Below are 27,287 nucleotides of genomic sequence, written 5' to 3'. Positions count from 1 at the left end.
TGTCTCCTCACACCTGACCCATCGGGACTTCTGGGGCCCATGTCCCTGGCTCCCTCAGGCATTGCCGGGAATGTACATGACCAAGCCCAGATACATCCCCACCCAACCCCAGGCATCCTCCCCTCTGCCTCACACAGCCTCTCCCCAGCAGCCCGCACAACCTCCATCCTCAGAGGGCCCACTCTCCATCCCGGCTCCAGGCCCACTGCGATGCCTCAGGCAACAGCACTTCTGAGGAGCACGTCCTGCACAAGCTCCACTCCCCCCGCCGGCCCTCTGGCCCACGGGGTCCTCACATTGCTGGCGGAGTCGTGGGACTCCTTGAAGGAGAAGCGGGCTCCACTCTTGCTGCCCAGCTCCAGCCACTTCCCCTTGAACCACTTGATGGTCGGTTTGCCCGGGAGCTCCTTCCCGTTCACCTTGGCCACGATTACTGTGTCCTTCCCTACACGGGGTGAGTAACAGCGGGGAGTGGAAGGAGGCCCAGGAAGGAAACTAAGGCTCTCCAGAGGGAGACTGAGGGCAAGACCCTGGCTCCTCCTCCCTCAGACCCAGGACTCCAGGCCCCCCAGCCCCTCCTCCCTCAGACCCAGGAGTCCAGACCCCAGCCCCTCCTCCCTCAGACCCAGGAGTCCAGGCCCCCCAGCCCCTCCTCCCTCAGACCCAGGAGTCCAGACCCCAGCCCCTCCTCCCTCAGACCCAGGAGTCCAGGCCCCCCAGCCCCTCCTCCCTCAGACCCAAGAGTCCAGACCCCAGCCCCTCCTCCCTCAGACCCAGGAGTCCAGACCCCAGCCCCTCCTCCCTCAGACCCAGGAGTCCAGACCCCAGCCCCTCCTCCCTCAGACCCAGGAGTCCAGACCCCAGCCCCTCCTCCCTCAGACCCAGGAGTCCAGACCCCCCAGCCCCTCCTCCCTCAGACCCAGGAGTCCAGACCCCAGCCCCTCCTCCCTCAGACCCAGGAGTCCAGACCCCAGCCCCTCCTCCCTCAGACCCAGGAGTCCAGGCCCCCCAGCCCCTCCTCCCTCAGACCCAGGAGTCCAGACCCCAGCCCCTCCTCCCTCAGACCCAGGAGTCCAGACCCCCAGCCCCTCCTCCCTCAGACCCAGGAGTCCAGGCCCCCAGCCCCTCCTCCCTCAGACCCAGGAGTCCAGGCCCCCAGCCCCTCCTCCCTCAGACCCAGGAGTCCAGGCCCCCAGCCCCTCCTCCCTCAGACCTAAGAGTTCAGGCCCCTGTCCCTCCTCCCTCAGTCCTAGGAGTCCAGGCCCCCAGCCCCTCCTCCCTCAGACCCAGGTGTCCAGGCCCCAGCCCCTCCTCCCTCAGTCCTAGGAGTCCAGGCCCCAGCCCCTCCTCCCTCAGACCCAGGCCCCTGGCCCCTCCTCCCCCAGGTTCCCCTCACCAGTCTCCACTGATACAGAGTCCGGCTTCTTCAGGAAAATGCCAGTAGGCTCCTCTACAGTCGGGGACTGGTCCTCGGGTGGGGCTTCTGCTCAGGGGACAGGATTAAGATGAGGAGGTCTGAGATGGGCTGAGGAGGGGACAGTGGGCTGCTTTGGGGAAAGGACTTAGGGACAGTGAGGGACCCTCTGCTCAGAAACCAAACATCATGGGGATTAAATGGCTTTTCCTGACCTGGGAAAGGCCATCTGTCACCCTCGTGGCTGTGTGACCTTGGCCAGGCTCCCCCACCCCGTTGGGCCTCGGTTTCCTCATCTGTGGACTGGAGGGCACTGAATGTACCTTTGGGGTGGGAGAGGTTTAGAGAGACTGGGGCGGAACTTGGTGATCAGTCAGTCAGTTGACCGGAACTGATGCCAGCCGAGGGGCTGGGCTCTGCCTGGGGGTGCCAGGGAGCCCCAGGAGGGCTGGGAGCATGGGAGGCGTGGGTCAGCCCTGGGGCTGTGTGGGGACAGATTCAGGGACAGAGGCTAGGGGAAGGCCGGGGGAGGTGTAGAGGGGAAGGCCGGGGGAGGTGTAGAGGGGAGGACGGAGATGAGAAGCCAGGTCGGCTGAGCCCGAGGGAACACCTCCTCACCTTTGGGGGCCTCTGCAGGAGCCTCCTTAGGGGCAGCCTCTTTGGGGGCTTCTTTGGGGGCATCTTTGCCCTTAGGGGCCTTTTTGGCCGCTGTAAGGTAGGGGATAGTCATAGTTGAGCATGCGGTCAGCACACTCCTCCCTCAGACCCAGGAGTCCAGGCCCCCGGCCCCTCCTCCTCCCTCGGACCCAGGAGTCCAGGCCCCCGGCCCCTCCTCCTCCCTCGGACCCAGGAGTCCAGGCCCCCGGCCCCTCCTCCTCCCTCGGACCCAGGAGTCCAGGCCCCCGGCCCCTCCTCCTCCCTCGGACCCAAGAGTCCAGGCCCCCGGCCCCTCCTCCCTCAGACCCAGGAGTCCAGGCCCCCACCTTAGGTATAAATTTATCTCAGATCTGAGAGTCTGTGGGATCGGGTTTCCCTTGCCCCCAGCAGGCCCTGCCCCATCCGTCCAGGCCACTAGACCCTGACCTTTTGGGTCCAAGGGTATAATTAGCTCTCCCTCTGGGCTGGAAACTGGACACCTGGTGCTGACCGCAGCATCCTTCCCCTGCCCTGCCTCCTGTTCCTTGCTGGCTGGGTCTGCAGCTACAGTAGGGGCTGGACCCACCCCACAACCTGCTTGGCCTGAGGCCAGCGGACCAGACATCCCAGGAGGGGGTCCGCCCAGCGGTGCAGGATTCCTGCGGTGAGTTCCTCATAGAGAGAAAGCCTCATCTCCATAGAAAGTGCTCCCCAGTCCCATTCAAAGAAGGTCCCCAAACCCTACAGAAAGGACCCCATTCCCTATATGAAGAAGCCTCGCTAATTCCTACACAGGGAAGCCTCAGTGTCCACAGAAATCAGGCTCCCCCATCCTTAATACAGATACTTCCCCTGTGACTCCATGCAGATGGGAACCACTAATCTTTATATCCACAATCACCCCATATCCTACAGAGAGGGTCCCTTGGAATCTATTTTTTGTTTTTGTTTTTTCCCAGCAGGGTCTCGCTCTGTCTCCCAGGCTGGAGTGCAGTGGCAAGATCTGGGCTCACTGCAACCTCCGCCTCCCAGGCTCAAGGGATCCTCTTGCCTCAGACTCCCAAGTAGCTGGGACTACAGGCGCACACCCGCAAGCCCAGCTAATTTAGTATTTTTTGTAGTGATGGGGTTTTGCTTTGTTGGCCAGGGTGGCCTTGAACTCCTGGGCTCAGGCGATCCACCCACCTTGGCCTCCCAAGGTGCTGGGACTACAGGTGTGAGCTGCCGCACCAGGCCATTTTTGTTGTTGCTGTTGTTGCTTGTTTTTTAGAGACAGGGTCTCAGTCTGTCACCCAGGCTGGAGTGCAGTGGTTATGATTACAGCTCACTGCAGTCTCAACTGCCCAGGCTCAAACGATCCTCCCACCTCAGCCTCCCAAGTATCTGGGACTACAGGCATGCACCACCACACCTGGCTAGTTTTTAATTTTTTGTAGAGACAAGGTCTCGCCATGTTGCCCGGGCTGGTCTTGAACTCCTGGCCTCAAGCAGTCCTCCTGCCTCGGCATTCCAAAGTGCTGGGATGACAGGCATGAGCCACTGCACCTGGCTCCCTCTGAGTCTTCACTCAGAGAAGTGGACCAGACCCTGCCCAGAGGATGCCACCCCCGGATGTGGAGAATCCAATCACATTCGAAGACCTCCCAGTCTGGCCGGGTGCAGGGGCTCATGCCTGTCATCCAAGCACCTGGGGAGGCTGAGGCGGGTGGATCACCCGAGGCTGGGAGTTTGAGACCAGCCTGGCCAACATGGCGAAACCCGTCTCTACTAAAAATTCAAAAATAGCCAGACATGATGGCACATGCCTGTAATCCTAGCTACCTGAGGCAGGAGAATTGCTTGAACCCAGGAGGCAGAGGTTGCAGTGAGCCGAGATTGCACCACTGCAGTCCAGCCTGGGTGACAGAGCGAGACTCCATCTCAAAAACATAAAAAACCCAGTCTACACACACAGGATCCCCATCTCCATCGAGCAAAAGGAACCCAATTTACAACCAGAGAATCCCCATCTCCACCAGAGATGCCCCCCAATCCCTTATAGAAAAAGAAACCCCGTCCCTGCTGAGTGAAGGGGATCCCTCACCCCAACAGATACGAGACCGACCCCATCTCATACAAGGAAGGAAACTCCTGTCACAAACGGAAGGGGACCCTCTTCCCCATGCAGAGTGGAGACCCTCGCCCTAAACCGATGCGGGAACCCCCATCCCCCACAGCAAAGGGAGCCTCCTCCTCACACAGCGAAGGCTCCTCCTTCTCCCAACCCTACAAAGAGAGGGGCCCCAAATCCCCATTCAGAAAAGAACAGCCCCATCCCCACAGGGAGGGGGTCCTGGCACCACCTGGTTTTGCCTCAGGCATGTCGGGGGACCTCCTCCCGCTCCTCTGACCGCAGCCGCGTCCCGCTAGGCCCTAGGGAGGACAGGTGGGCCCCTAAGGGGAGCCTTTTAATGAGTCCTGAGACTCCCAGAAGGCTCCGGGAGGCATCAGACCATAGGGCCGCCCCACATTCCGCCCGCATGTTCTAAAGGGCGAGAAATAACAGCTGGACCTAGGGAGATGGCTGAGAGCCAGGCCCCCAGGGAGGAGGGGCTGGGGCTCGGACACCTGGGTCTGAGAGAGGAGGGGCTGGGGCTCGGACACCTGGGTCTGAGGGAGGAGGGGGCTGGGGTTCGGACTCCAGGATCTCAGGGAGGAGGGGACTGGGTGCTTGGACCCCTGAGTCTGGGGGCAGAAGCAGCTGGGGTCCCAGATTCTTGGGTTCCCTAGAAAGGACGAGCGCCTGGACGCCTGGGTCCCGGGAGGAGGAAGAGGAAGAGACTAAGGGTCTCAAGGGGGCAAGGGCTGCGGGCCAGAGCTCTGGCATGAAGCAGGCGGGGGAGGGACAGGGTCTAGGAAGCCATTCTTAGCATCTGCAAGTCAGGAGTTTTCGGGAAACCGGAGCCGGGAGGGAGGGTCGGGTTTCCCAGCCTAGGCAGGACGGCGGCGGGGGGAGGAGGTCCCTGCGCCTCCGGGGAGGGCGCCGGGACTCTGGGACTCGGGAGTTTCGCGCCCCGCGCGTTGGCAAACCCGAAGAGCTGGGGCCCCGGCCATCTGGGACCCCGGACTGGCCGCCGCCCCTCCTGGGACCGCTCCGCGCGACTCTTCCCGGAGAGCGCACTGCGGGCACCGGACGCGGGTACGGGGTGGGCGTCCCCAGCGGGGGCGGGTGGGAGGCTGGGAAGGCCCTGGAGGGCTGCCCGGACGTTGGCGCCCTTCCCGGCAAGGGGACCTGTGACTTTCTGAATGGGGTAGCTCTGGACGCGGCGGGGAGCCGAGGGGCGGAGCCTGGGGAGGGGCGGGGCTTGGGGACGCCAGGTGTTGTGGGGAGGAAGGAGGGAAAGGGTGTTGGGGAGTTAGGGTTAAGGCGGGGGACTGCCTGGCTAGTAACGCGGCGTGAGGGACCCGGTGTGAGGAAAAACAAGTCCCTCACCTTTTTCTTCCTGTACATCTTCCCCCTCCTCCTTTTCCAAAACCCCCTACGAGCCGGAAACTTCTCCGCCTCCAGGGAGGGTCTAGCCAATCCGACGTCAGCCCCGCGTGATGTCACGGGTTGCCAGGCAGACTGCCACTGCGGTCCCTAGAGCCCCGCTAGGCTGGGGAGGGGCCCAGGCCTGCAGTGCCGCGGCCACCTGAAGCCTCGCGCCCCTCGCGGCCCCCCGAGGGCTCAATTCAGAGGGAAGGGGACAGAGACCCAGACGGAAGGGGAAGCGAGGAGGTGGAGCACTTCAATTGGCAGGAAGAGAGGAAGACATAAAACAAACGGAACCCTCTGTGCCTGCAAGTCAAGTCTCTTATTTCTCGGCATTCAAGGTTCAGACAGGTTTTGCTGTATAGTCTCTTTGTGATTTGTTTGTTTCTGAGACAGGGTCTCGCCCTGTCTGGCGTGCAGGGGCACGATCACGGCTCACTGCAGCCTCAACTTCCTGTGCTCAAGTGACCCTCCCTCCTCAGTAGTTCCGAGTAGCTGGAACTACAGGCATACACCAACACACCCCGCTAATTTTTTTATTTTTTTGTAGACGGGTAGGGAGGGGTCTCACTATCTTGCTCAGGCTGGTTTCGAACTCCTGGACTCAAGCGATCCTCCTGCCTCGGCCCCCCAAAGTGTTGGGATTACAGAGCCCCCGACCAGCATATAATTGTCTCTTTGAACTCCTCTCATCATCACCCGTGATGTCACGGTGTCTCTGAGAGCCAGCGGCCCCAGTGGAGGGGCAGGATTGCAGTCCCTGACAAAAAGGTCCCAGGAGGTTTGTCTACCTCGATGTGTCTAATTTTATTGCACATTTAGGGTAACAATGACAGCTCTTGTAAAAAGTACCTTCTTCGTTGCAGGGGGCCCTGGGAAGGACGTTTTACCTGCCCTTCCTCCCTCCTCCTCCCCACTCATTCTCTTGAGGGCAGGTCCCAGCCTGGGCTCTGCCACCAGCTGCTGTGTGCCTCCACATGGACTTCTCATGTCCCTGGGTCATTGGTATTTCTTCCTCCTCCTCCTCCTCCTGGGAGTCAGGCGGTGTCAAAGGCTCAACAGGGGCTGCAACAGCTTTTTTTTTTTTTTGAGACGGAGTTTCGCTCTTGTCGCCCAGGCTGGAGTGCAGGGCACGAACTCAGCTCACTGCAACCTCTGCCTCCCAGGTTCTAAGCAATTCTGCCTCAGCCTCCCAAGTAGCTGGGAGTACAGCCATGAGCCACCACGCCCAGCTAATTTTGTATTTTTAGTAGAGACAGGGTTTCACCATGTTGGTCAGCCTGGTCTTGAACTCCTGACCTCAGGTGATCCACCTGCATCGGCCTCCCAAAGTGCTGGGATTACAGGTGTGAGCCACCGTACTGGGCCAGAAAGGCTTTTTGAGATCTTCCTCCTCCTTCTCTCTGTTTTTCACAGAAGGCACAAACTAAGGTTGGGAAGCAGCAAGTCATTCACCCTAGATCCACCTGTCCACCCGGGCTCCAGGACCTCTGGCCTCTTGGCCCTCAGCCTTTGACACTCCCTGGGGGTCACAACCAGTGCTCCATAGTCCACCCAGGCTTCAGTTCCAGCTGGGTTTATACAGTGATCTAAAGCAAACGGGCTTGAGAAGCTGCTGGGGTAAGATAGCCAAGGATGGCAGTGACTGGGGCAGACTGGAGAACAAATACTCCATTAGGAAAGGCTACTGTCCTCCCGTTCCAGCTCCCCACCCCCCTCCAAAAACTGGCCCACTCTCTCCAGATCGTCCAAAGTTTTAAGTGAAGGCAGAAATCTGGGTGATGCAAAGTCTCCCTATTTTGAATGGTCTGCTGTTTTTTGTTGTTGTTTTCAGATGGGAGTCTCACTCTGTGGTCCAGGCTGGAGTGCAGGGGCACAATCTAGGCTCACTGCAACCTCTGCCTCCTGGGTTCAAGTGATTCTTCTGCCTCAGCCCCCCGAGTAGCTGGGACTACAGGCACGTGCCACCGCGCCCAGCTAATTTTTGTATTTTTAGTAGAGACAGGATTTCACCATGTTGGCCAGCACGGTCTCGATCTCTCAACCTCGTGATCCGCCCACCTCAGCCTCCCAAAGTACTAGGATTACAGGCATGAGCCACCGTGCCCGGCCTTGTTTTTTGTTTTTAAGACAGTGTCTCACTCTGTCGCCCAGGCTGGAGTGCAGTGGCACGATTACAGCTCACCACAGCCTCGACTTCCTGGGCTCAAGAGATCCTCCCACCTCAGCCTCCTGAGCAGTTGGGACCACAGGTGTGCACCCCCATGCCCGGCTAATTTTCTTTTTTTAATGTTTTGTAGAGATGAGGTCTCATTATGTTGCCCAAGCTGGTCTTGAATGTCTGGGTTCAAGCCATCCCCCTGTCTCACCTTCCAAAGTGCTGGGATTACAGGTGTGAGCCACTCCCAGCTGATGGTCTGCTTTAATGTGGATCCCTCACACCTCCACCGCCAAATGCTACTTTGAACTAAAGAGACCATCACCAGGGACCGGGGCCTGGGTTGGGGGGCAGGGGGTGATCACCTTGAGACCTCTGGTTAGAAATGACGTGGGTGGGGAGCTGCCATGATCACCCAAAAATCAGTCATGTAGCCAGAGTGGTCCTCAGCATGGCCATAGGGAGGGCCACCAGGAAGGGTAGGGTCCCCATGAGAACTCAGTCTTTGTGGGGTCCCTGAAAGGGCGTATCAGATGGACAGCCTAGGAGGTCTCAGATGTGATTAGAGGATCCCAGATATGACAAGGGTGTCCCTGACAGGGCCCAGACAAGACACATTTCACTGACTTCCCCATCCCCCCGCACCCCAGACCTCTCAAGAGTGATTTCAGACATGACAAAAGGATCTCGGAGGAGCCCTAGATGTGATTGGGGAACTCCAGACACATAAAAAGGGACAGCAGAATGGTTCCAGAGAACTGGGGGATCTCAAAGATGAGGAGACAGATGTGGCAACACAGCCATAGATGGGCAAAGAGATCTGAGATGACAACAGCTCCCAGAGGGCCCCAGACATAAGGAGGAGATCTCAGATCCGACAAGAGGGCCCCCTGGACCGGGCTCAGGGTTGCCACCAGGGCCCCCACCCCAGATGAGATTGAGGGTTTACAGACACACGGGGATCTTAAAAAGGTCCCAGGCCTCACTGGGGAATCAGGTATCACAAGAAAATCCCAGAGAAGCTCTTGGGATTCTGGAAGAACTGCTACCCTGCCTCCCCTAGTATAGTGGTCCATAGGTCCTGTCACCCCAAACCTGAGGATCCTGGGGAGTCTGTACATGACAAAGAAATCCCAGAGGGACCCCAGATACAAGTGGGGAATCCCAGACAGGCCCGGGCTGGGCTTGGGGATTATGGCAGGGCAGCACTCCCCCTACCCCCAAAAGGTAGGGATGCATAAGTCATATCAGGTAGGGTGTGGGGACGCCCTTTTTCTTCCAGGGGGATCCTGGCTGGGACGTGAGGTCCCCCAGCAGCTCCACAGGTGGGAGCCTCGGGTGTGCTCAGGCCCGGCGGGCTGCAGGAAGCAGCGCGCTATCGAACTGGTAGGTGAGCTTGCGCTTGACCTTGCGGATCTCGCCGGTCTTGGCGTAGTTTCGGAGGGCGCGCGCCAGCTTCTGGTAGGTCATGCGCTTGCGGTTCCCCTTCTGCTGGCCCCAGCGGCGCGCCAGGAGCTCCTTGTGCTTGGAGGAGAACTGGAAGACGCCGGCGCCCTGCTCCACCCACCACACGCACTCACGCATGTCCCCGCGCGTCAGCAGCCCCAGCAGGAACTGGTACAGGCGCAGCTTCTTGCGGGTCCCTGCGGTGAGGTCGGGGGCACGCGTTAGGCGAGGGGTCCCTAAGGCCCCGCCTTCCCCATCCACCCTCCTCCGAGACTTCCGCCCCGGCCTCCATCTCCTGGATCTGAGAAGTGGGGTGAGGAAGTGGCTGTTACATACTCCTGGCTCTGCGCCCCTCACCACGGGGGCAAGTCACTCCCCCTGCCCGAAGCTGTCCTCCCCAGGCCCCCTCCGGAGTTCTGTGCTTTAATGTTCGAGATTTACATCTGTCCTGCCTTCTGCCTTGCGGCCAGCACGTAATATTCCCTATTTGTTGAGCTAGTGGATGAAAGAGTTTGTGAAATGGGTTGACAGCGCTGCTCAAAGGATTATAACGGAGAGGCAAACAGATCTGGAGGCAGTTGCATTGGCCTGGCTATCTCTCCTGCTTCTGGTCTCCCAGCCTCTCAGCTCAAACCGGGACAGGGTCCCGGGAGAGGCCAGGGCACCTGACTCCTGGGCTCCTAGGCTTTTCTTTGTTTTTGAGACGGAGTCTTGCTCTGTGGCCCAGGCTGGAGTGCAATGGCTCAGTCTCGGCTCACTGCAGCCTCTGCCTCCAGGGTTCAAGCAATTCTCCTGCCTCAGCCTCCCGAGTAGTTGGGACTACAGACATGCGCCACTACTCCCAGCTTATTTTTATATTTTTAGTAGAGACAGGGTTTCTGTTGGCCAGGCTGGTCTCGAACTCCTGGCCTCGGGTGATCCGCCCACCTCGGCCTCCCAAAATGCTGGGATTACAGGTGTGAGCCTCTGCGCCCGGCCAATAACTGGGAGTTTCAGAGCAGGGCACTGGCTACAAGAATCCCATCTCTGCCATTTTACAGCAGTGTGACCTTGGGGTGGTGACATAGTGACATTTTTAAAAATTTTTTTTTCAAGGCAGGGTCTCGTTCTGTCACCCAGGTTGGAGTACAGAGGAGCAATCACAGCTCACTGCAGCCTCGACCTCCTGGGCCTAAGCAATCCTCCTGCCCCAGCCTCCCCAGTAGCTGGGACTACAGGTATGCATCATCAGGCTTGGCTAATTGTTTTATTTTCTGTAGAGATGGTGTCTTACTATGCTGCCCAGGCTGGTCTTGAACTCCTGGCCTCAGGTGATCCTCCCACCTCGGCCTCTGAAAATGCTGGGATTACAGGTATGAACCACTGCACCCGATTGAATTCTTATGATTTTAGGCTGCCTCAACATTCATTTAAAATATAAGTTGGAGGCTGGGTGCAGTGGGCCATGCCTGTGATCCCAGCACTTTGGAAGGCTGAGGTGGGCGGATCACTTGAGGTCAGGAGTTCGAGACCAGCCTGGCCAACATGATGAAACCCCGTTTCTACTAAAAACACAAAAATTAGCTGGGTGTGGTGGCTTATGCCTGTAATCCCAGCTACTAAGATTACAGTAGCTGAGTCAACAAGCTACTGTAAGCTAGTGCAATGGTATGATCTCAGCTCACTGCAACCTCTGCCTCCTGGGCTCAAGCGATTCTCCTGCCTCAGCCTCCCAAAGTGCTGGGATTATAGGCATGAGCCATCGTGCCTGGCCTGAACCCACCAATTAAAACCCCCCTCAGGAAACCTGTTTGGTTGACACCTTGGACCCAATAAAGGCATCAGTCCACTGATCCCTCTCTCCCTCCCTGCCTGCACTCCCTGACCTGTGTGTGTGTGTGTGTGTGTGTGTGTGTGTGTGTGTGTGGCCTCCAGGCATGCCATGTATGCCCCAGGACCTATAAGCAATAAAATAATTTATTTCCGGCTGGGTGTGGTGGCTCATGCCTGTAACTTCAGCACTTTGGAAGACTGAGGTGGGAAGATAACATAGGCTCAGGAGTTGGAGATCAGCCGGGGCAACATAGCGAGACCTCACCTCTACAAAAATCTAAAAAACTAGTCAGGTGTGGTGGTGTATGCCTGTGGTCCTAGCTACTCAGGAGGCTGAGGCAGGAGGATCGATCGAGCCCAGGAGTTTAAGGCAGTAGTGAGCCTAGATTGCGCCACTGCACTTCAGCCTGGGTGACAGATGGAGACCCTGTCTCAAATAAATAAATAAAAATAAATAAAATCTTTATTTCCATCTTATGTCTTCCCTAGTCATTGGAGAGATCCTCTCCATCTTAAATGTCCTAAGTTAAAACAGGTGACTTAACCTCTTTGCGCTGAAGTCTCCTCAGCCACAAATGAGGCTGTGTGGCCAGGCACAGTGGTTCATGCCTGTAATCCCAGCACTTTGTGAGGCCAAGACGGATGGATCACCTGAAATCAGGAGCTCAAGCCCAGGCTGGCCAACATGGAGAAACCCCATCTGTACTAAAAATACAAAATTCAGCCGGGCGTGGTGTGATCCCAGCTACTCCAGAGGCTGAGGCAGGAGGATTGCTTGAACCCAGCAGGTGGAGGTTACAGTGGGCTGAGATCGTGTCACTGCACTCCAGCCTGGGTGACAGAGCGAGACTCTGTCTCAAAAAATAAATTAATTAAATTTTTTTTTTTTTCTTTTTTTTTTTTTTTTTTTTGAGACGGAGTCTCGCTCTGTCACCCAGGCTGGAGTGCAGTGGCCGGATCTCAGCTCACTGCAAGCTCCGCCTCCCAGGTTTACGCCATTCTCCGGCCTCAGCCTCCCGAGGAGCTGGGACTACAGGCGCCTGCCACCTCGCCCGGCTAGTTTTTTGTATTTCTTAATAGAGACGGGGTTTCACCGTGTTAGCCAGGATGGTCTCGATCTCCTGACCTCGTGATCCGCCCGTCTCGGCCTCCCAAAGTGCTGGGATTACAGGCTTGAGCCACCGCGCCCGGCCTTAAATTTTTTTTTTAATGAGGCTGTGGTTTTGTTTGTTTTTGAGACGGAGTCTTGCTCTATCACCCAGGCTGGAGTGCAGTGGTGCAATCTCGGCTCACTGCAACCTTTGCCTCCTGGGTTCCAGCAATTCTCCCACCTCAGCCTCCTGAGTAGCTGGGATTACAGGCACGTACCACCATGCTCCACTAATTTTTTTTTTTTTTTTAGATGGAGTCTCACTCTGTCACCAGGCTGGACTTCAGTGGTGAGATCTCGGCTCACTGCAACCTCTGCCTCCTGGGTTCAAGCGATTCTTCTGCCTCAGCCTCCCGAGTAGCTGGGACTACAGGTGCGCACCACCACGCCCAACTAATTTTTGTAGTTTTAGTAGATGTGAGGTTTCACCATGTTGGCCAGGATGGTCTCAATCTCTTTTTTTTTTTTTTTTTTTTTTTGAGACGGAGTCTCGCTCTGTCGCCCAGGCTGGAGTGCACTGGCCGGATCTCAGCTCACTGCAAGCTCCGCCTCCCGGGTTCACACCATTCTCCTGCCTCAGCCTCCCGAGTAGCTGGGACTACAGGCGCCCGCCACCTCGCCCGGCTAAGTTTTTGTATTTTTTTTAGTACAGACGGGGTTTCACCGTGTCAGCCAGGATGGTCTCGATTTCCTGACCTCGTGATCCGCCTGTCTCGGCCTCCCAAAGTGCTGGGATTACAGGCTTGAGCCACCGCGCCCGGCCGGTCTCAATCTCTTGACCTCATGATCCACCTGCCTCAGCCTCTCAAAGTGCTGGGATTAAAGGCGTGAGCCACCGCGCCCGGCCTAATTTTTGTATTTTTAGTAGAGACGGGGTTTTGCCATGTTGGCCAGGCTGGTCTCGAACTCCTGACCTCAGGTCCTGCCCCACTCAGCCTCCCAAAGTGTTGGGATTACAGGCGTGAGCCACCACACCCAGCCTGTGTGTTGATTTTTACAATCCACTGTGGAGCCTGTAGGGCCAGGTGCTTTGCAAGGTGCTTTACAATTATGAGCTCATTTAATCTCCGTCATAACCCCGTGAGATAGGGACGATGACAATGATGCTCACTTTATAGATGAGAAAGCGAGGCCCAGGCACAGAAAGTAAGGAATGATCTCAGCTTTCTTGGGGTTGAGCATAAAGGATGTTGGGCACATGGGCAGGGCAAGGGTTGAAGCGTTGGGGGTTGACAGTGTTATTACTTCCATAGCTGTGGTGTCAGGAATGATGGGGAAGAGGTCCACTTATTGAAGTGCTTACTCTGTGCCTGGCACTGCTGTCCCATTTACACTTATTATCCCATCTAATCCTCCCAACGACCTCAGGAGGGTAGACACTATCACCTCCATCCCCATCGCACAGACAGGAAACCTGGGCACAGAGAGGTAGAGGCACTTACCCAAGGTCACACAGCCAGCAGATGGTGTGGATCTGGAGTTGCCTGGAGTGCTGGCATATATGTAGAGGCCCAGGAAGCCATGGTGCTCTCAGCCCCCCAACCATCTCCAGCTGGCATCTCCCCCACCCCAGCCACTCCCGCATACCTGCCTCGGATCCCTTCCCCTCGGGGCCAGCCACGAGGGCCTCATCCGACTCGCTGTCCGAGACCTCCAGGGCAGGGCTGTCCAGCTGTAAGTCTTCCTCCTCTGATAGCACGGGGCTGGGGTACGGGGCATATGCCGGGGAAACCAGGGTCTGCGGAAGGTCAGGGTCACTTGCATGTCCAGGGACCCCTTGTCTCCCTCCACTTCCTCCTCTCAGGCCAAGGCGGTGGCCCTCCTGGCTCTGGTCTCCCTCTTTGTTGACAGCGTGGACTCTGGCCTTTGTTCAGATCACCACACTGTGGCCAGGGGACACCTGAGGCACCTCCTTAAAGCTGGTCCAACACAGGTAATGTGAGGCTGCCCTGTCCCTGGCTTCCCGTCACTACCTCTCTTGACTCACTTGTTCAGAGGGGCAACAACAGAACGTAACCTGGGAGGCTGCTGCAGGGGTTACTATGTGCAGTCTCCGTGCAGTGCCTGGCACCCAGCACACCTCAGCCAAATGACTGAGCTTGAGTTTTCTTTTCTTTTCTTTCTTTTTTTTTTTTTTTTTTTTTGACACAGGATCTTGCTCTGTTGCCCAGGCTGGAGTGCAGTGGCATGATCTCCGCTCACCACAGCCTCGACCTTCTGGGCTCAAACAATCCTCCTCCCACCTCAGCCTCTCAAGTAGCTGGGATTACACACCACACCTGCTTTGGGCTTGATTTCAACTGTCCCCTTACCACTCACCTGGCTGGTGAAGTCTTCCGTGGGGTATGCAGGGAGGCCAGGCCCTGGGGCCTCCAGGCTGGGGGCCAGTTCGAGGTTCCCTGCAGGGCTGTAGGTGGGGGGTCCATAGCAGAGCTGGGCAGCCTGGGAGTGGCTAAAAGCGGCTGCTGCTGGGTCAAAGGCTTCATAGGGGGCGGCTGGGACAGGTGGGGCCACAGTCCAGTCCCATAGGGAGTCTGGGGGAGGGGCACTGAGTCAGAAGCTGGGAGCTCTGAGGGAGGCCTCCTCCCAGTCGAAGCCCCCAGCACAGAGAGGCCATTGTAGGCTGTGCAAATCTCTGACCCCAGGATTTGCATGGGGGAGCGGATGGGTGGGAGAGGAAAGGGGAGGAGGGCTACAGGCCCAGGCCACCTTTATCCTGTTGTGCTAGGTGATGACCTCCCCTGGGCCTCAGCTCCCCCATCTGTGAAATGGGCCCCAGGCCAGGAAGGGTACTGGGCTGGGGTCACTCACCAGGAGCCCCCTCTGAGTCAGGGTAGCTGGAATGCTTGCAGCTGTCCAGGTCATAGAAGACGCCATCTGGGTACTGGTACGGGGTGCAGGAGGGAAGAGGGGTCATTCCAGGCCTTGGGGACTCCCAACCCCCACCCTGAACCCTTGGGGAGACTCCAGCACAGACAGGGGAGAGAAGAGGGGACGCTGGAGAGATTAGAGCAACAAAGAGACAGAGACTAGGCATCAGAGACAGGGACAAAGAGACAGAAATACAGAGAGTAGAGACACAACCCAACAGGGACACACAGCAGCCAGCTCCTGCTAAGACGGTGGGCTCCCAAGAACCCCGACCCCTCACTGGCACACAGTGAGCACATCAGGGCACCTGGAGAAGGGGTGGAAGACCTTTCCCAGCCTTGCCTGCCTGGGGGCTCTGGAGGTGAAGGGCAAGGGGAAATGGAAGTGTTTCACTTAACAGAAGCAGGGGTCAGTGCTTTTTAAATACACCTTCAGGCCGGGCGTGGTGGCTCATGCCTATCATCCCAACACTTTGGGAGGCTGAGGCGGGCAGATCACCTGAGGTCAGGAGTTCGAGACCAGTCTAGCCAACACGGTGAAATCCCATCTCTACTAAGAATACAAAAATTAGCCAGTGCAGTGGCTTACGCCTGTAATCCCAGCACTTTGGGAGGCTGAGGCCAGCGAATCACCTGAGGTCAGGAGTTCGAGACCAGCCTACTCAACATGGTGAAGCCCCATCTCTACTGAAAATGTAAAACTTAGCTGGATGTGGTGGCAGGTGCCTGTAATCCCAGCTACTCTGGAAGCCGAGGCAGGAGAATTGCTTGAACTTGAGACGTGGAGGTTGCAGTGAGCTGAGATTGCACCACTGCACTCCAGCCTGGGTGACAGAGTGAGACTTTGTCTCAAAAAATAAATAGGCCGGGTACAGTGGCTCACGCCTGTAATGCCAGCACTTTGGGAGGCCAAGGCAGGCAGATCTTGAGGTCAGGAGATCGATACCAGCCTGGCCAACATGGTGTTTTGTATTTTGTAAAAATACAAAAATTAGCCAGGCATAGTGGTGCACACCTGTAGTCCCAGTTACTCGGGAGGCTGAGGTAGGAGAACTGCTTGAACCCAGGAGGTGGAGGTTGCAGTGAACCGAGATCATGCCACTGTACTGCAGCCTGGCGACAGAGCAAGACTGTCTCAATAAATAAATAAATAAATAAATAAATAAACCTCCATATGTTGATTTGCCCCAAGAATCATGTGTTGTTGCTTCAAGAACTCGAGTCTAGGAAAAACTAAAGCTAGATCCACACCATGCCTAGGACCTGGCAGTCTCACTCCTTGGCATTTAATCAAGAGAACTGAAAATGGATGTGCACAAAATAGCCTTGTTCCAGAATCATCCCAGCAGCTTTATTATGAGTCTCCAACTGGAAACAGCCCAGGCGTCATCAGCAGGAGAAGGGATAAACAAACTGTGGTGTGGGCTGATCATAGAGTACTATACAGCAAGGAAAAAGGACAAACACTGACACACATTTCATGTTGAGTGAGGGAAGCCAGACCCCAAAAGGGACATGCTGTATGACTCACTTTACATAAAATTCAAAAGCAGGCAGCCAGGTGTGGTGATCCACACCTGTAATCCCAGCAATTGGGAGGCTAAGGTGGGAGGATCACTTGAGCTCAGGAGTTTGAAACCAGCCTGGATAACATGGTGAAACCCTGTCTCTACTAAAAATACAAAAATTAGCCAGGCGTGATGGCGCGTGCCTGTAATCCCAGCTACTTGGGAGGCTGAGGCAGGAGAATTGCTTGAACCTGGGAGGTGAAGGTTGCAGTGAGCCAAGACGGTGCCACTGCACTCCAGCCTGGGTGACAGAGTGAGACTCCAAAAAAAAAAAAAAAAAAGAGCAGGCAAAACAAATTACAACTTGGTGGCGGAAAACATTAGAGAAAGTTATTGACTGAGAAGGGACAGGAAGGAATATTTCAGAGATGGAAATGTTCAGCATCTTGATCTGGCTTGTGGCTACACGGTGTATAGATAATGCAAAAACTCACTGAAGTGTCCACACGATTTGTCACTTTACTGACTTGTTAGTTACACTTCAATTAAAACAAACAAACAAACAAAAAAACATGACTGGGGTGTGAATGTGGAGGGGCATGAACAGGGGGTTTCTTTCAAGCACATCAGACTGGGTTGTGGGTTCAAGGGTATTGGGTATAGTATTCCGTGTCTGAACTATTACAGAATACAATTTTTAAAACTATGAACAAACAAGAAGGAAAGGAACATGAAAATACACCTGCTGAATGTGGGATGGGCAGAGAGAGACGCAAAGCCACAAGGAAGTGGATTCAGGCTGAGAGAGGGAGAGAGACATAAAAAATACGGATGGGGGTGGCAGGAGATACCAAGGGGGAGCTCAGAAACAAAGTGACAGGAAGACGCGGGAGGGGAAACTGAGGAAGGAAGCAAATGACTTGTCTGAGGGAGGTCACCATGGGCCACCTCTCCCTGGCTCCCAGGGGCCCCAACTCACCAGACAGCTGAAGTGTGGCCCGTCGAGCCTGGAGGGGAGAGACACAAGGGCATGCTGAGGCTGCCTCCAGCCACCTGAGTCTCAAAGTGGTTGGGGGCTGACGGGGAGGCGGCAGCAGCTGTGACCACCACAGCCCTGTGTGAGGGACCAGCCCCACCACATTCACCGGACTCCCCCACTACCCCCTGCTGGGACAGGAAGTGGGGGGGTGGGGGGGGAGGCAAATGTCCCCCTCCTCCCCAGGATTTGCATAGACACCCTAGTGGGGAGGGGCAGGGAAAGTGAGGGAGAGAAAGTCCCGGAAAGGAGGTGTGGGGATGGAGAGGGGGCCTGGGTCAAGTGCGGCCTTGGTGGCGAGTCAGTTAAATGAGTCCAGCTTGGACCAGAGGAGAGGGATGGAGAGATGTCTGGGTGGAGAGGGGGAAACCCAGAGGAGTCTCAGATGAGGAGGTTCCAGGAGAGGTGGGACAGGGAGAAAGGTGTGCAAAGGGACATTCACGCACGGAGGCAGGGAGGATTCCTGGAGCCCCAGATGGAGGGTGAGGCAGAAGGAGAGCGAAAGGCAGGGAGAGCGAGAACTGGAGACAGAGACACAGAGACAGGCGGAGACAGAGAGCAACAGGCAGAACGCTGAGAGCCAGGAGATGCCAGATACAGAGCGAACAGATACGGGAACTCGGGGAGAGGGGAAGAGTCATGGATGGACAGAGTGAGAGCCACGGAGGACGCCCGCAGGAGGGCACGCTAGCAAGTGTCCCGAGGAAATGAGATCTGTGGGGAACAGGAAGGACAGGGACTGGGGGATGGAGGAGAGTCCCAGCGAGGGCATGCTAGCAAGTGTCCTGGGGCAGTGAGACCCCTCCCTCCACTCCCACCCACCTGCCCTGAGGAACAGAGACCCCTGCCCATGGGTAAGGCCCCACGGAGGGGCAGTGCAGGTGGGGACCCCGGGTGCAGGTTTGGGGGCCCTCACTTACTGTGCAGCCTCCAGGGCGAGCATGGTGGTGCCGGGCAGGCTGTTTGCCGCCCGCTGCAGCCGCCAACCCTATTTATATCTTGGCCCAGCCCCTACGGGGGGAGGAGGGTGCCCGCTGTCCACAAGCTCGGCCCTCCTCAAAAATCCCCTCAGGGAGGGGGTCAGGGGAGGGGGCTGGATTGCACAACCCCTTTGTCACGTGGCAGGGAGGGCGGGCCAGAGGCTGTCTGGATTTGGGGATCCCCGTGGGGCTGGGTTTGGGGGGCTGACCTTGAGGGCTGGAGATGGGACAGGAGCTGGATTTGGGGGAATCCTGAAAGTCAGGGAAGGGCTGGGGTTCACTGAGGAGGAGAATCAGGAAACAGAGGATCTGGACCCAGGAGCTGAATTCCAGCAGCGGCAGGCTGGGGGCCCGAGGGGCGAGCACAAGGCTCTCCCGGGGGGGATGTGTGAGGTGACGGGAGGGCTGAGGGTGTCTGAGGGCATTTAGAGGCTGCGGGGATAGAGATGGGAGTCGCTGGGGGGAAACCCAGACCCAAAGCCCATTGCCAGGACCTTGACGTGGAAACATCGTGGGTGTGTGGCCCGGCGGGGGGCGAGGGGGGGTCCTCTTGGCCGTGCTGGGGAGTGGAAGCCCCGGTGAGCCTGGGGCTGCCCCAAGGCCTGGAGGAAACAGGTCAGCACCTGGAGGGCGGGGCAGCCACCAGGGTCCCCAGGGTCATCACCAGGGAGGGCTGGGCCGGGACCAGACACCTGGGGGTCCTAAGCAGGGCAGAGAAGCGCCGGGATAGGTGTCATTCAGGGCCAGGGAGGACACACGCAGGCTTGGCCCACACGAACCAGGCAGCACAGGCGGGAGCCCAGGGGGCTTCTGCTGAGGATGAGGTGCAGTGGGGGCCTCAGGAGGGTCCCAGCCAGGACCAGGGCTTATGAAACCAGACCGTGTGCCCCCAGAGACCACAAAGCACCATGTAGCAAAAGTCCAGAACTTTATTAATTGTCCCTGGCCCCGCCCCCGCCCCATGGGATGCTTGCAGGGTCACCAGGCCTCGGGGCCAGGGGGCCCAAAGCGCCGCAGGAGCTGCTCCTGGTCCTCCAGGTCCTTCCGCACCTTCTTGCGCATGTAGAAAATGGGGCAGTCCCGGCTGCGGGTGGGGGCGGGGGCGGGGGCGGGGGCAGGGGCAGGGTCAGGACCGGCCAAGGCCCAGTGCCCAGCCTGGGAGAGGGGTGGGGGCTGTTCCCAGGACTTTGGCCCCCGCCTGCTGCCCAGCCCACACGCCCCCTCCCGCAGCGGCTGTTTGCTCAGCAGGCACGGGGGGGAGCCGATAACGGCGGGTGCTTGGCGAGGTGCAGGGCCACGGCTGGCCGTATATCACCTGTCACCTGGCGTGGGAACCCACCCCGCCTACCCGTTCCCTGGGGAAAGCCCGGCCCCGCCCTGGGGAGGGGGCCAGGCTGGCTGGGTGTGTCGTGAGGACAGCCATTTCCCGGGCAACAGTGGGTGCCGGGCCCTGCCCCTCAGCACCTACCCCCCTCTGGGGGGCTGGGATGGGCCCATTTTTCAGGCAAGGACACTGAGGCTCAGGAGAGCTCACAGCTGGAAGGGGATGGGCTGGGAGGATGCTCAGGAGAGGCCTTGGAGTCAGAGGTTGGGTCAACAATCCACAGGCCTGGGAGCTGGGAAGGGGCGGGGCAGCCCAGGGTCGGGACACGGCGCACACCTGGTGCAGATGACATCCTCGTGCAGGCTGCCCTGGCAGCGCTGGCACTGCGTCCAGAGGCGCGAGAAGCGCTCCTCCAGGGCATTCAGATGGGATACCTGGGGATGGCAGCGGCTGAGCAGGGCACCCCGGCCTCCCCACCTGGCCCCTCCTCACCTCCCGGCCCTCTCACCTCCTTCTGATACAGCTCAGACTCCCGGGGCTGGCAGAACTCACACACGGCTCCTGGGGGAAGGCGGGTCAGCACCGAGTGCTGGGGCCAAGCCAGGAACTGGGCCACCCCATCCCTGCCCACTGCCAATCCCAGCTTCTGAAAGTCCCCAGAGGCTGGAGAACAACGGAGCGAGTGTGCTGGGAAAACTCCCCTGGGGAACTCCCAGGGTGGGGGCCAAGGACCCTCTGTGGGGGGTGGAGAGAGGGGCCACCTGCCCAAGGGCCCTGGGTCTACTGGGTGGCAGTGCCAGCCCCTGGGGTGGGTGTCTAGGACCTGGGGTGATGGCAGAGGCAGGCTGAGGGCCAGTGGGGGCCCAGTGGACAGGACCACTCACCCTGGTGGTTGAGCACTGTGCGGCAGCCGATGCAGCAGTTGCGGCGTTTGGCGAAGGCCAGGAGGCCGCCAACCTTGCCCGTGAGCACCGTTTTGCAGCGCGTGTGGTCCCCCCCTGCAGGAGAGGAGGCAGGTGGTGGGCCGGTGCCCCCCGCTGCACCCCCAGGGTGCCCCCAGTCCCCCGGTGCCCCCGTACGCAGTAGCACAGCCTCGGCACGGCCCTCGCCCAGGATGGGCTCAAAGATGCGCAGGAGGGGCTTGGCCAGCTGCTGCTCCAGGTAGTACTGCGTGTCGATAGGCAGGCTGTGCTCCAGCACGAACAGTGGGTCCTGCGGCCACACAGCAGTCACACCCAGGCAGCCCAGGGTAAGGGTGCCGGGGCGGACACGGGGGAACAATGGCACGGGGTGGTCATGGGGTGTAGGGCCTAGGCCTGCCTATGGGCTGTGACATGGGGGTCCTGGGTCTGGGATGGGGTTGGAGGTCATGAAGGAGTCTCTGGGTCACAGAGTCTGTGGGGCCCTCAGGTCACCAAGGAAGGGTCGGAGTTCACAAGGGGAAGCAAGGATGAGGAAGGGGTCAGGAGGTCAGAGGTCATGGGGCTAAGATGTGGGTTATGGGGGGTGGGGGTAGAGCGGGAGGATTATGAATCCAAGGGAACCCCTGGCTGAGGAGCTGTGTGCACAGGGGAGGGACTGGGGCCCCCTTCCATAGGGGAGCAAGGGAGGGGTCAGAATAGAGGGGGGGCCTCCAGAAGGGGCCCAGGCCACGCCTAGGCTGCCATGGGGGGTGGTTCTCAGGGCCCCACAGGGCATGGGAGGCCCCGCCCTTCCCGCAGGCCCGCCCATCTCGGAAAGCAGAAGTGAGAGCGAGGGGGCTGGGCGGGAGCGGGCAGCCAGGTGGGCCTGACCTCCGACTTCATGTAGGCGGCCACACCCTTGGCGGCACTGATGATCACGTAGGGGACGCGGTCGCCCAGGCTGGGCGCACTCCCGGGGTCCCGCTTCCTCATCCTGCGTGGAGACGGGGTGGTGGGTGGGTGAGGGCAGGTGGGGGGTGGGGGTGGGGGTGGGGGCGTAGGAAGTGGGCCCAGCTGGCAGGAAGGAGGGGGCTATTTCTAGCCGGGCCGCCCGCCCCGTGGCAGGACCTCTCGGCCAGCTCCACGTGGGCCTGCTTGCCAGCGTAGTCGGAGGCCGCTCGGGTCAGCTCCTTCGTGATGACCAGCTGGGAGATATCGATGCGGTTGCACAGCAGGTCCGAGATGACATCCTGTGCATGGGCCACCGCGCCCTCGGGGTCTCTGTGGGACAGCAAGCTGCACAGTGTCACCAAAAGGCACTGAGGGCCAGGCTGGTGCCTCCACAGGTCTCAGGACTGGGGACCAGGATGAGCACTTAGGGCTGAGGCTCAGGGCAAAGAGGAGCCCTTCCTACCACAGGCTGTAGAGTGGCAGAGGCAGGGCCTGAACCCACAGCTGCCCAAGCCGACTCTTTCCACTGCTTCACCACTGAGGAAGAGCTGGGCCTGACACCTGTGTTCCCAGGGGAGGAGGGGCCGGGGGCCTGGACTCCTGGGTCTGAGGGAGGGGCCGGGGGCCTGGGCTCCTGGGTCTGAGGGAGGAGGGGCCGGGGGCCTGGGCTCCTGGGTCTGAGGGAGGAGGCGCTGGGGGCCTGGGCTCCTGGGTCTGAGGGAGGAGGGGCCGGGGGCCTGGACTCCTGGGTCTGAGGGAGGAGGGGCCGGGGGCCTGGACTCCTGGGTCTGAGGGAGGAGGGGCCGGGGGCCTGGGCTCCTGGGTCTGAGGGAGGAGGCGCTTGGGGCCTGGACTCCTGGGTCTGAGGGAGGAGGCGCTGGGGCCTGGACTCCTGGGTCTGAGGGAGGAGGCGCTGGGGGCCTGGACTCCTGGGTCTGAGGGAGGAGGGGCTGGGGGCCTGGACTCCTGGGTTTGAGGGAGGAGGCGCTGGGGCCTGGACTCCTGGGTCTGAGGGAGGAAGGGCTGGGGGTCTGGACTCCTGGGTCTGAGGGAGGAAGGGGCTGGGGGCCTGGACTCCTGGGTCCGAGGGAGGAGGCGCTGGGGCCTGGACTCCTGGGTCTGAGGGAGGAGGCGCTGGGGCCTGGACTCCTGGGTCTGAGGGAGGAGGCGCTTGGGGCCTGGACTCCTGGGTCTGAGGGAGGAGGGGCCGGGGGCCTGGGCTCCTGGGTCTGAGGGAGGAGGCGCTTGGGGCCTGGACTCCTGGGGCCTGGACTCCTGGGTCTGAGGGAGGAGGGGCTGGGGGTCTGGACTCCTGGGTCTGAGGGAGGAGGGGCCGGGGCCTGGACTCCTGGGTCTGAGGGAGGAGGGGCTGGGGGTCTGGACTCCTGGGTCTGAGGGAGGAGGGGCTGGGGCCTGGACTCCTGGGTTTGAGGGAGGAAGGGCTGGGGGTCTGGACTCCTGGGTCTGAGGGAGGAAGGGGCTGGGGGCCTGGACTCCTGGGTCCGAGGGAGGAGGCGCTGGGGCCTGGACTCCTGGGTCTGAGGGAGGAGGGGGCTGGGGGCCTGGACTCCTGGGTCTGAGGGAGGAGGGGCTGGGGCCTGGACTCCTGGGTCTGAGGGAGGAGGGGCTAGGGGTCTGGACTCCTGGGTCTGAGGGAGGAAGGGGCTGAGGCCCAGACCCCTAAGTCTGAGGGAAGAGGGGGCTGAGGCCCAGACCCCTAAGTCTGAGGGAAGAGGGGGCTGAGGCCCGGACCCCTAAGTCTGAGGGAAGAGGGGGCTGGGGCCCGGACCCCTAAGTCTGAGGGAGGAGGGGGCTGGGGCCCGGACCCCTAAGTCTGAGGGAGGAGGGGGCTGGGGCCCGGACCCCTAAGTCTGAGGGAGGAGGGGGCTGGGGCCCGGACCCCTAAGTCTGAGGGAGGAGGGGGCTGGGGCCCGGACCCCTAAGTCTGAGGGAGGAGGGGGCTGGGGCCCGGACCCCTAAGTCTGAGGGAGGAGGGGGCTGGGGCCCGGACCCCTAAGTCTGAGGGAGGAGGGGACTGGGGGCCAGACCCCTAAGTCTGAGGGAGGAGGGGGCTGGGGCCCGGACCCCTAAGTCTGAGGGAGGAGGCCCCACCCACCGGTCGATGAGCAGGCGGCGCAGTGAGGCAGTGACCAGGTTGGCCACGAGGGGGCAGTTGTCCCTGCGCACGGCCTCCAGGCCCTTGCAGTCCATGCGGTCATGGGTGTCGGGCCGGGAGGAGAAGAGCAGGCCCGCGTAGCGCTTCTTGCTGATAAGCAGGTATGGGAAGTAGACCTGGGAGAAAGCCGCAGCCGAGACCCCTGAGCTTGCGGAGGCCAAGCCCCAATCCCAAGACTCCCCCCAGAAACTGAAGGCAGACAGGGTCCCAGATGCAGGAGGACACGGGAGCCACACCCAGAACCTGACGGGATGGGCCCTGAGACACCGCATGTGGCTGGAAGTGGCTCCTGAGGCCCCTTGGCATGCCAGGGCCCCCCATACCAGAGACCCCAATCTGAAACAGAGATGGGGATAAATCCAGATAGTCCCTAAAACATGAGATCCAGACAGGGGAGTCGATGAAGCATCCCATGAAAGAGAGGAGAAACTATGGCTGGGTGAGCCCTGAGGCAGAGACCTTCCCACTGTGCGAGGCTCCAAGGCCTGACACGAGAGAGCGTTAAACCATGGGGAAAAAGTACAGTGTGAGAATTGGGCGTGGCGGCTCAGGAGGCCAAGGTAGGAGGATCGCCAGAGCCCAGGAGTTTGAGGCTGCAGTGAGCTGTGAACTTGCCACTGCACTCCAGCCTGGGCGACAGAGCGAGACCCAGTCTCTTCAAAAGAAAATATGGTGCAAGGATTCCTGGGACCAAGTGTGCCGCACCCCGAGGGCTGGGGCAATGGTGCACAGATCCAAGATGCATCCCCATCAGGGTCCCTGCATGGAGGGCAGCTCCACATCTGACAGGTATTGGGAAACCTCAAAACCAGGGACACCGTGACAGGGCTTTCAGAGAACAGATGCCATCCAGTATAACAAAGCCCAAGGCCTCGGAGGCTTCCAAAACCAAGGCCCCAACCTTAGGAGAATCTAAGCAGCAAAATCCCTTCACACTGAGGCTTATGTGAACCCAAAGAATGGGACGCCCTAAGTACCCTGATGAAGGAACCTAAATGCAGAGCCCCTGACCCAGCCACGCACCTTCTCAAACTCGAGCCGGATGGGCGACGGGAAGTGACCTGACACCCAGTCCGCGGCCTCTCGCCCCAGGGCCATCGCCTCAGCCACCGAGGACACGCCGAATCGGCACATGACGGAGTCGGTGTCACCATACACAACCTATAGGGGGCGGGGATGTGTGTGTGTGAGAAGCAGGGTCCCTTCTGTCAACCACATGTGTGTTTGGGGGTTGGGTGGCTAATGCCAACGGGACCCAAGGATGCAACAGGAGAGTGGGCAGGGTGTGACCAGGAGGCACGGGGACAGGGGGGCCCGGCCCCGCTTCCATCCCCACACCTGCCCAGGGCCCATCTCAGGGCAGCAGGGGGGGGCAGCCCCCGACCTTGGCGCTGGTGCTGTAGCCATTCTCCACTGTGTACTTAGACTCCACCAGTTGCTTGGTTTTCTCAATCATCTGACGTCCGAACCCCGTGACGCTCTGTCGGGGAGAGAATCGTGTGGAGTGAAGCCCTGGGGGCCATGTGCAGTGAACATGGACCGGTGGGGGAGGGGTCCCACCTCTGCCATTTCCCAGTGGCATGGGCTTATGCACAAGCCGCTCTGCCCCTCCTGGGCCTCAGTTTCCAAATCTGCAAAATGGGATTACGAGGCTGCTCCTCAATGGTCAGGTGGAAAGAACTGGGTTCCCCGGCTCAGAGCTCTGGGCACGCACGAGCAAGTGACTACATCAAAAGCATGCTGGAAAGACGGTGGCCTGAGGAGGTCACTGGCTCAGTGTTTCCCTCACACTGACATTCTGGGCAGCTCTCTGTGGTATAGGACCACTGACATAGCTGGCCTCATCCCTGAAAGCCAGCAGTGCCACCCCCATCCCTGTGCCACCAGAACTGGCCCTACCTACACATTGACAAACGCCCCCCACGGCAGGGCGTGGTACCACCCTGACTAAGAACCATTGAGAAACCCACTGTCTTATTTTAGAATGAAGAAAACTGGCTGGCGCGGTGGCTCACGCCTGTAATCCCAGCCTTTGGGAGGCTGAGGTGGCTGGATCACTTGAGGTCAGGAGTTCAAGATCAGCCTGGGCAACATGCTGGAACCCCATCTCTACTAAAAATACACACACACACACACACACACACACTCCCCTGAAAAATACTTAAAAAAAACAACAAAACAAAACAAAAAACAAAAAACAAAAAACCTGAGGCTGGGGGTGGGGACACCAAGGAGAGATGGGTGTGATTCTTCTGTTTTTGTTTGTGTGGATCCAGTCAGGAAATCTGTCTAACTAGAGCATTTTGTCCATTTACATTTAGTATAATTACTGATATGGCTGGGCTTACGTCTACCACTCTACTGTCTGGCTTTTACTTGTTCTACCTATGTTCCTTTTTCTTTCCTTTGTAATCTTTTCCTGAAATCATTCAGTATTTTTTTTTAAGAGACTCCTGAAATGATTCAATATTTCTTTTTCTTTCTTTCTTTTTTTTTTAAGAAACAGGAGGCCAAGCGTGGTGACTCACACCTGTAATCCCAGCACTTTGGAAGGCTGAGGTAGGTGGATCACCTGAGGTCAGGAGTTCAAGACCAGCCTGGCCAACATGGTGAAACCCCATCTCTACTAAAAATACAAAAATTAGCCAGGCGTGGTGGCAGGCACCTGTGATCCCAGCTACTCAGGAGGCTGAGGCAGGAGAATCACTTAAACCTGGGAGGCAGAGGTTGCAGTGAGCCAAGATTGCGCCACTGCACTCTAGCCTGGGCGACAGAGTGAGACTCCATCTCAAAATACACAAACAAAAACTAAAAGAGACAGGGTCTCAACTCTGTCACCCAGAATGGGGTGCAGTGATGCCATCAGAGCTCACTGTAACTCAAACTGCTGGGTTCAAGTCATCTTCCCATCTCAGCCTCCTGAGTAGCTGCAACTCTAGGCATGAGCCACCACCACGCCTGCCTGGTTTTGTTTGGTTGTATTTTTTGTAGAGACAGGGCTTCACTATGTTGCCCAGGCTGGTATCCAACCCCTGGTCTCAAGTGATCCTCCCTCCTCAGTGTCACAAAGTGTTGGGATTACAGGCGTGAACCACTGTGATTCATTATTATTATTATTATTATTTTTTTTTTTTTTGAGACGGTGTTTCGCTCTGTTGCCTAGGCTGGAGTGCAGTGGCGCAACCTTGGCACACTGTAAGCTCCGCCTCCCGGGTTCAAGCAATTGTCCCACTGAGTAGCTGGGATTACAGGCATCTGCCACCATTCCTGGCTAATTTTTTGTATTTTTAGTAGAGACGGGGTTTCACCATGTTGGCCAGGCTGGTCTTTTTTTTTTTTTTTTTTTTTTTTTTGAGACGGAGTCTCGCTGTGTCTCCCAGGCTGGAGTGCAGTGGCGCGATCTCGGCTCACTG

At 58.7% G+C, this 27,287-nt stretch overlaps 3 protein-coding genes across 31 annotated transcripts in view; all 3 read right to left on the bottom strand.

The window, feature by feature from the left end:
* Positions 1 to 5,230, bottom strand: part of MYBPC2 (myosin binding protein C2) — an 83,636-nt gene extending 78,406 nt beyond the window's left edge. For 10 of the 13 annotated variants that reach the window (XR_013410051.1, XR_013410052.1, XR_013410053.1 and 7 more), the window contains exons 1-4: positions 4,393 to 5,229; positions 2,033 to 2,122; positions 1,397 to 1,483; positions 297 to 445 (exon numbers count right to left, since the gene is read on the bottom strand). Coding sequence is in view for 7 of the 13 variants with exons in the window: in XM_077980822.1 (XP_077836948.1) it covers positions 297 to 445; positions 1,397 to 1,483; positions 2,033 to 2,122; positions 4,393 to 4,411 (345 nt within the window). In the remaining 6 variants the exon portion in view is untranslated. Of the gene's footprint in view, positions 1 to 251; positions 576 to 975; positions 1,358 to 1,396; positions 1,484 to 2,032; positions 2,123 to 4,392 lie in introns of those variants that run through there. The other 3 variants (XM_015124654.3, XM_077980821.1, XM_077980823.1) reach the window with 3 other exon arrangements.
* A 1,119-nt stretch (positions 5,231 to 6,349) lies between these two features.
* Positions 6,350 to 18,609, bottom strand: SPIB (Spi-B transcription factor). Of its 6 annotated transcripts, none has more exons than XR_013410094.1 (7): positions 18,462 to 18,599; positions 17,485 to 17,512; positions 14,939 to 15,011; positions 14,447 to 14,661; positions 13,108 to 13,865; positions 10,700 to 11,131; positions 8,409 to 10,465 (listed from the first exon to the last, which is right to left on the bottom strand). XR_013410094.1 is itself a non-coding variant. In XM_015124650.3 (6 exons), the coding sequence occupies exons 1-6, from the start codon at positions 18,482 to 18,484 to the stop codon at positions 9,064 to 9,066; spliced, it is 789 nt and encodes a 262-aa protein (XP_014980136.2). In that variant the 5' UTR covers positions 18,485 to 18,609; the 3' UTR covers positions 6,350 to 9,063. The 6 variants fall into 6 exon arrangements, 4 of the variants coding, with proteins under 4 accessions (XP_014980136.2, XP_077837188.1, XP_014980138.2 ...); XR_013410095.1 differs by having other exon boundaries at positions 10,700 to 11,151; positions 13,126 to 13,865; XM_015124650.3 differs by lacking the exon at positions 10,700 to 11,131 and having other exon boundaries at positions 6,350 to 9,362; positions 13,715 to 13,865; positions 18,462 to 18,609.
* Positions 18,610 to 19,432: 823 nt separating this feature from the next.
* POLD1 (DNA polymerase delta 1, catalytic subunit) overlaps positions 19,433 to 27,287 on the bottom strand; it is a 34,218-nt gene continuing 26,363 nt past the window's right edge. For 7 of the 12 annotated variants that reach the window (XM_077980826.1, XM_077980827.1, XM_077980828.1 and 4 more), the window contains 10 exons: positions 25,259 to 25,354; positions 24,898 to 25,035; positions 23,815 to 23,990; positions 21,876 to 22,028; positions 21,639 to 21,741; positions 20,925 to 21,057; positions 20,730 to 20,843; positions 20,354 to 20,406; positions 20,182 to 20,279; positions 19,433 to 19,605 (listed from right to left, as the gene is read on the bottom strand). In XM_077980826.1, the coding sequence (XP_077836952.1) occupies positions 19,500 to 19,605; positions 20,182 to 20,279; positions 20,354 to 20,406; positions 20,730 to 20,843; positions 20,925 to 21,057; positions 21,639 to 21,741; positions 21,876 to 22,028; positions 23,815 to 23,990; positions 24,898 to 25,035; positions 25,259 to 25,354 (1,170 nt within the window). In that variant the 3' untranslated portion in view covers positions 19,433 to 19,499. Of the gene's footprint in view, positions 19,695 to 20,055; positions 20,280 to 20,353; positions 20,407 to 20,729; positions 20,844 to 20,924; positions 21,058 to 21,638; positions 21,742 to 21,875; positions 22,044 to 23,814; positions 23,991 to 24,897; positions 25,036 to 25,258; positions 25,355 to 27,287 lie in introns of all 12 variants that reach the window. The other 5 variants (XR_013410055.1, XR_013410056.1, XR_013410054.1 and 2 more) reach the window with 4 other exon arrangements.

This window comes from Macaca mulatta, chromosome 19, assembly GCF_049350105.2.
Source record: "Macaca mulatta isolate MMU2019108-1 chromosome 19, T2T-MMU8v2.0, whole genome shotgun sequence".
Lineage (NCBI taxonomy): Eukaryota > Metazoa > Chordata > Mammalia > Primates > Cercopithecidae > Macaca > Macaca mulatta.
Note: the sequence above shows the minus strand (reverse complement) of the source record. Positions and strands in the feature narration are given on the sequence as shown.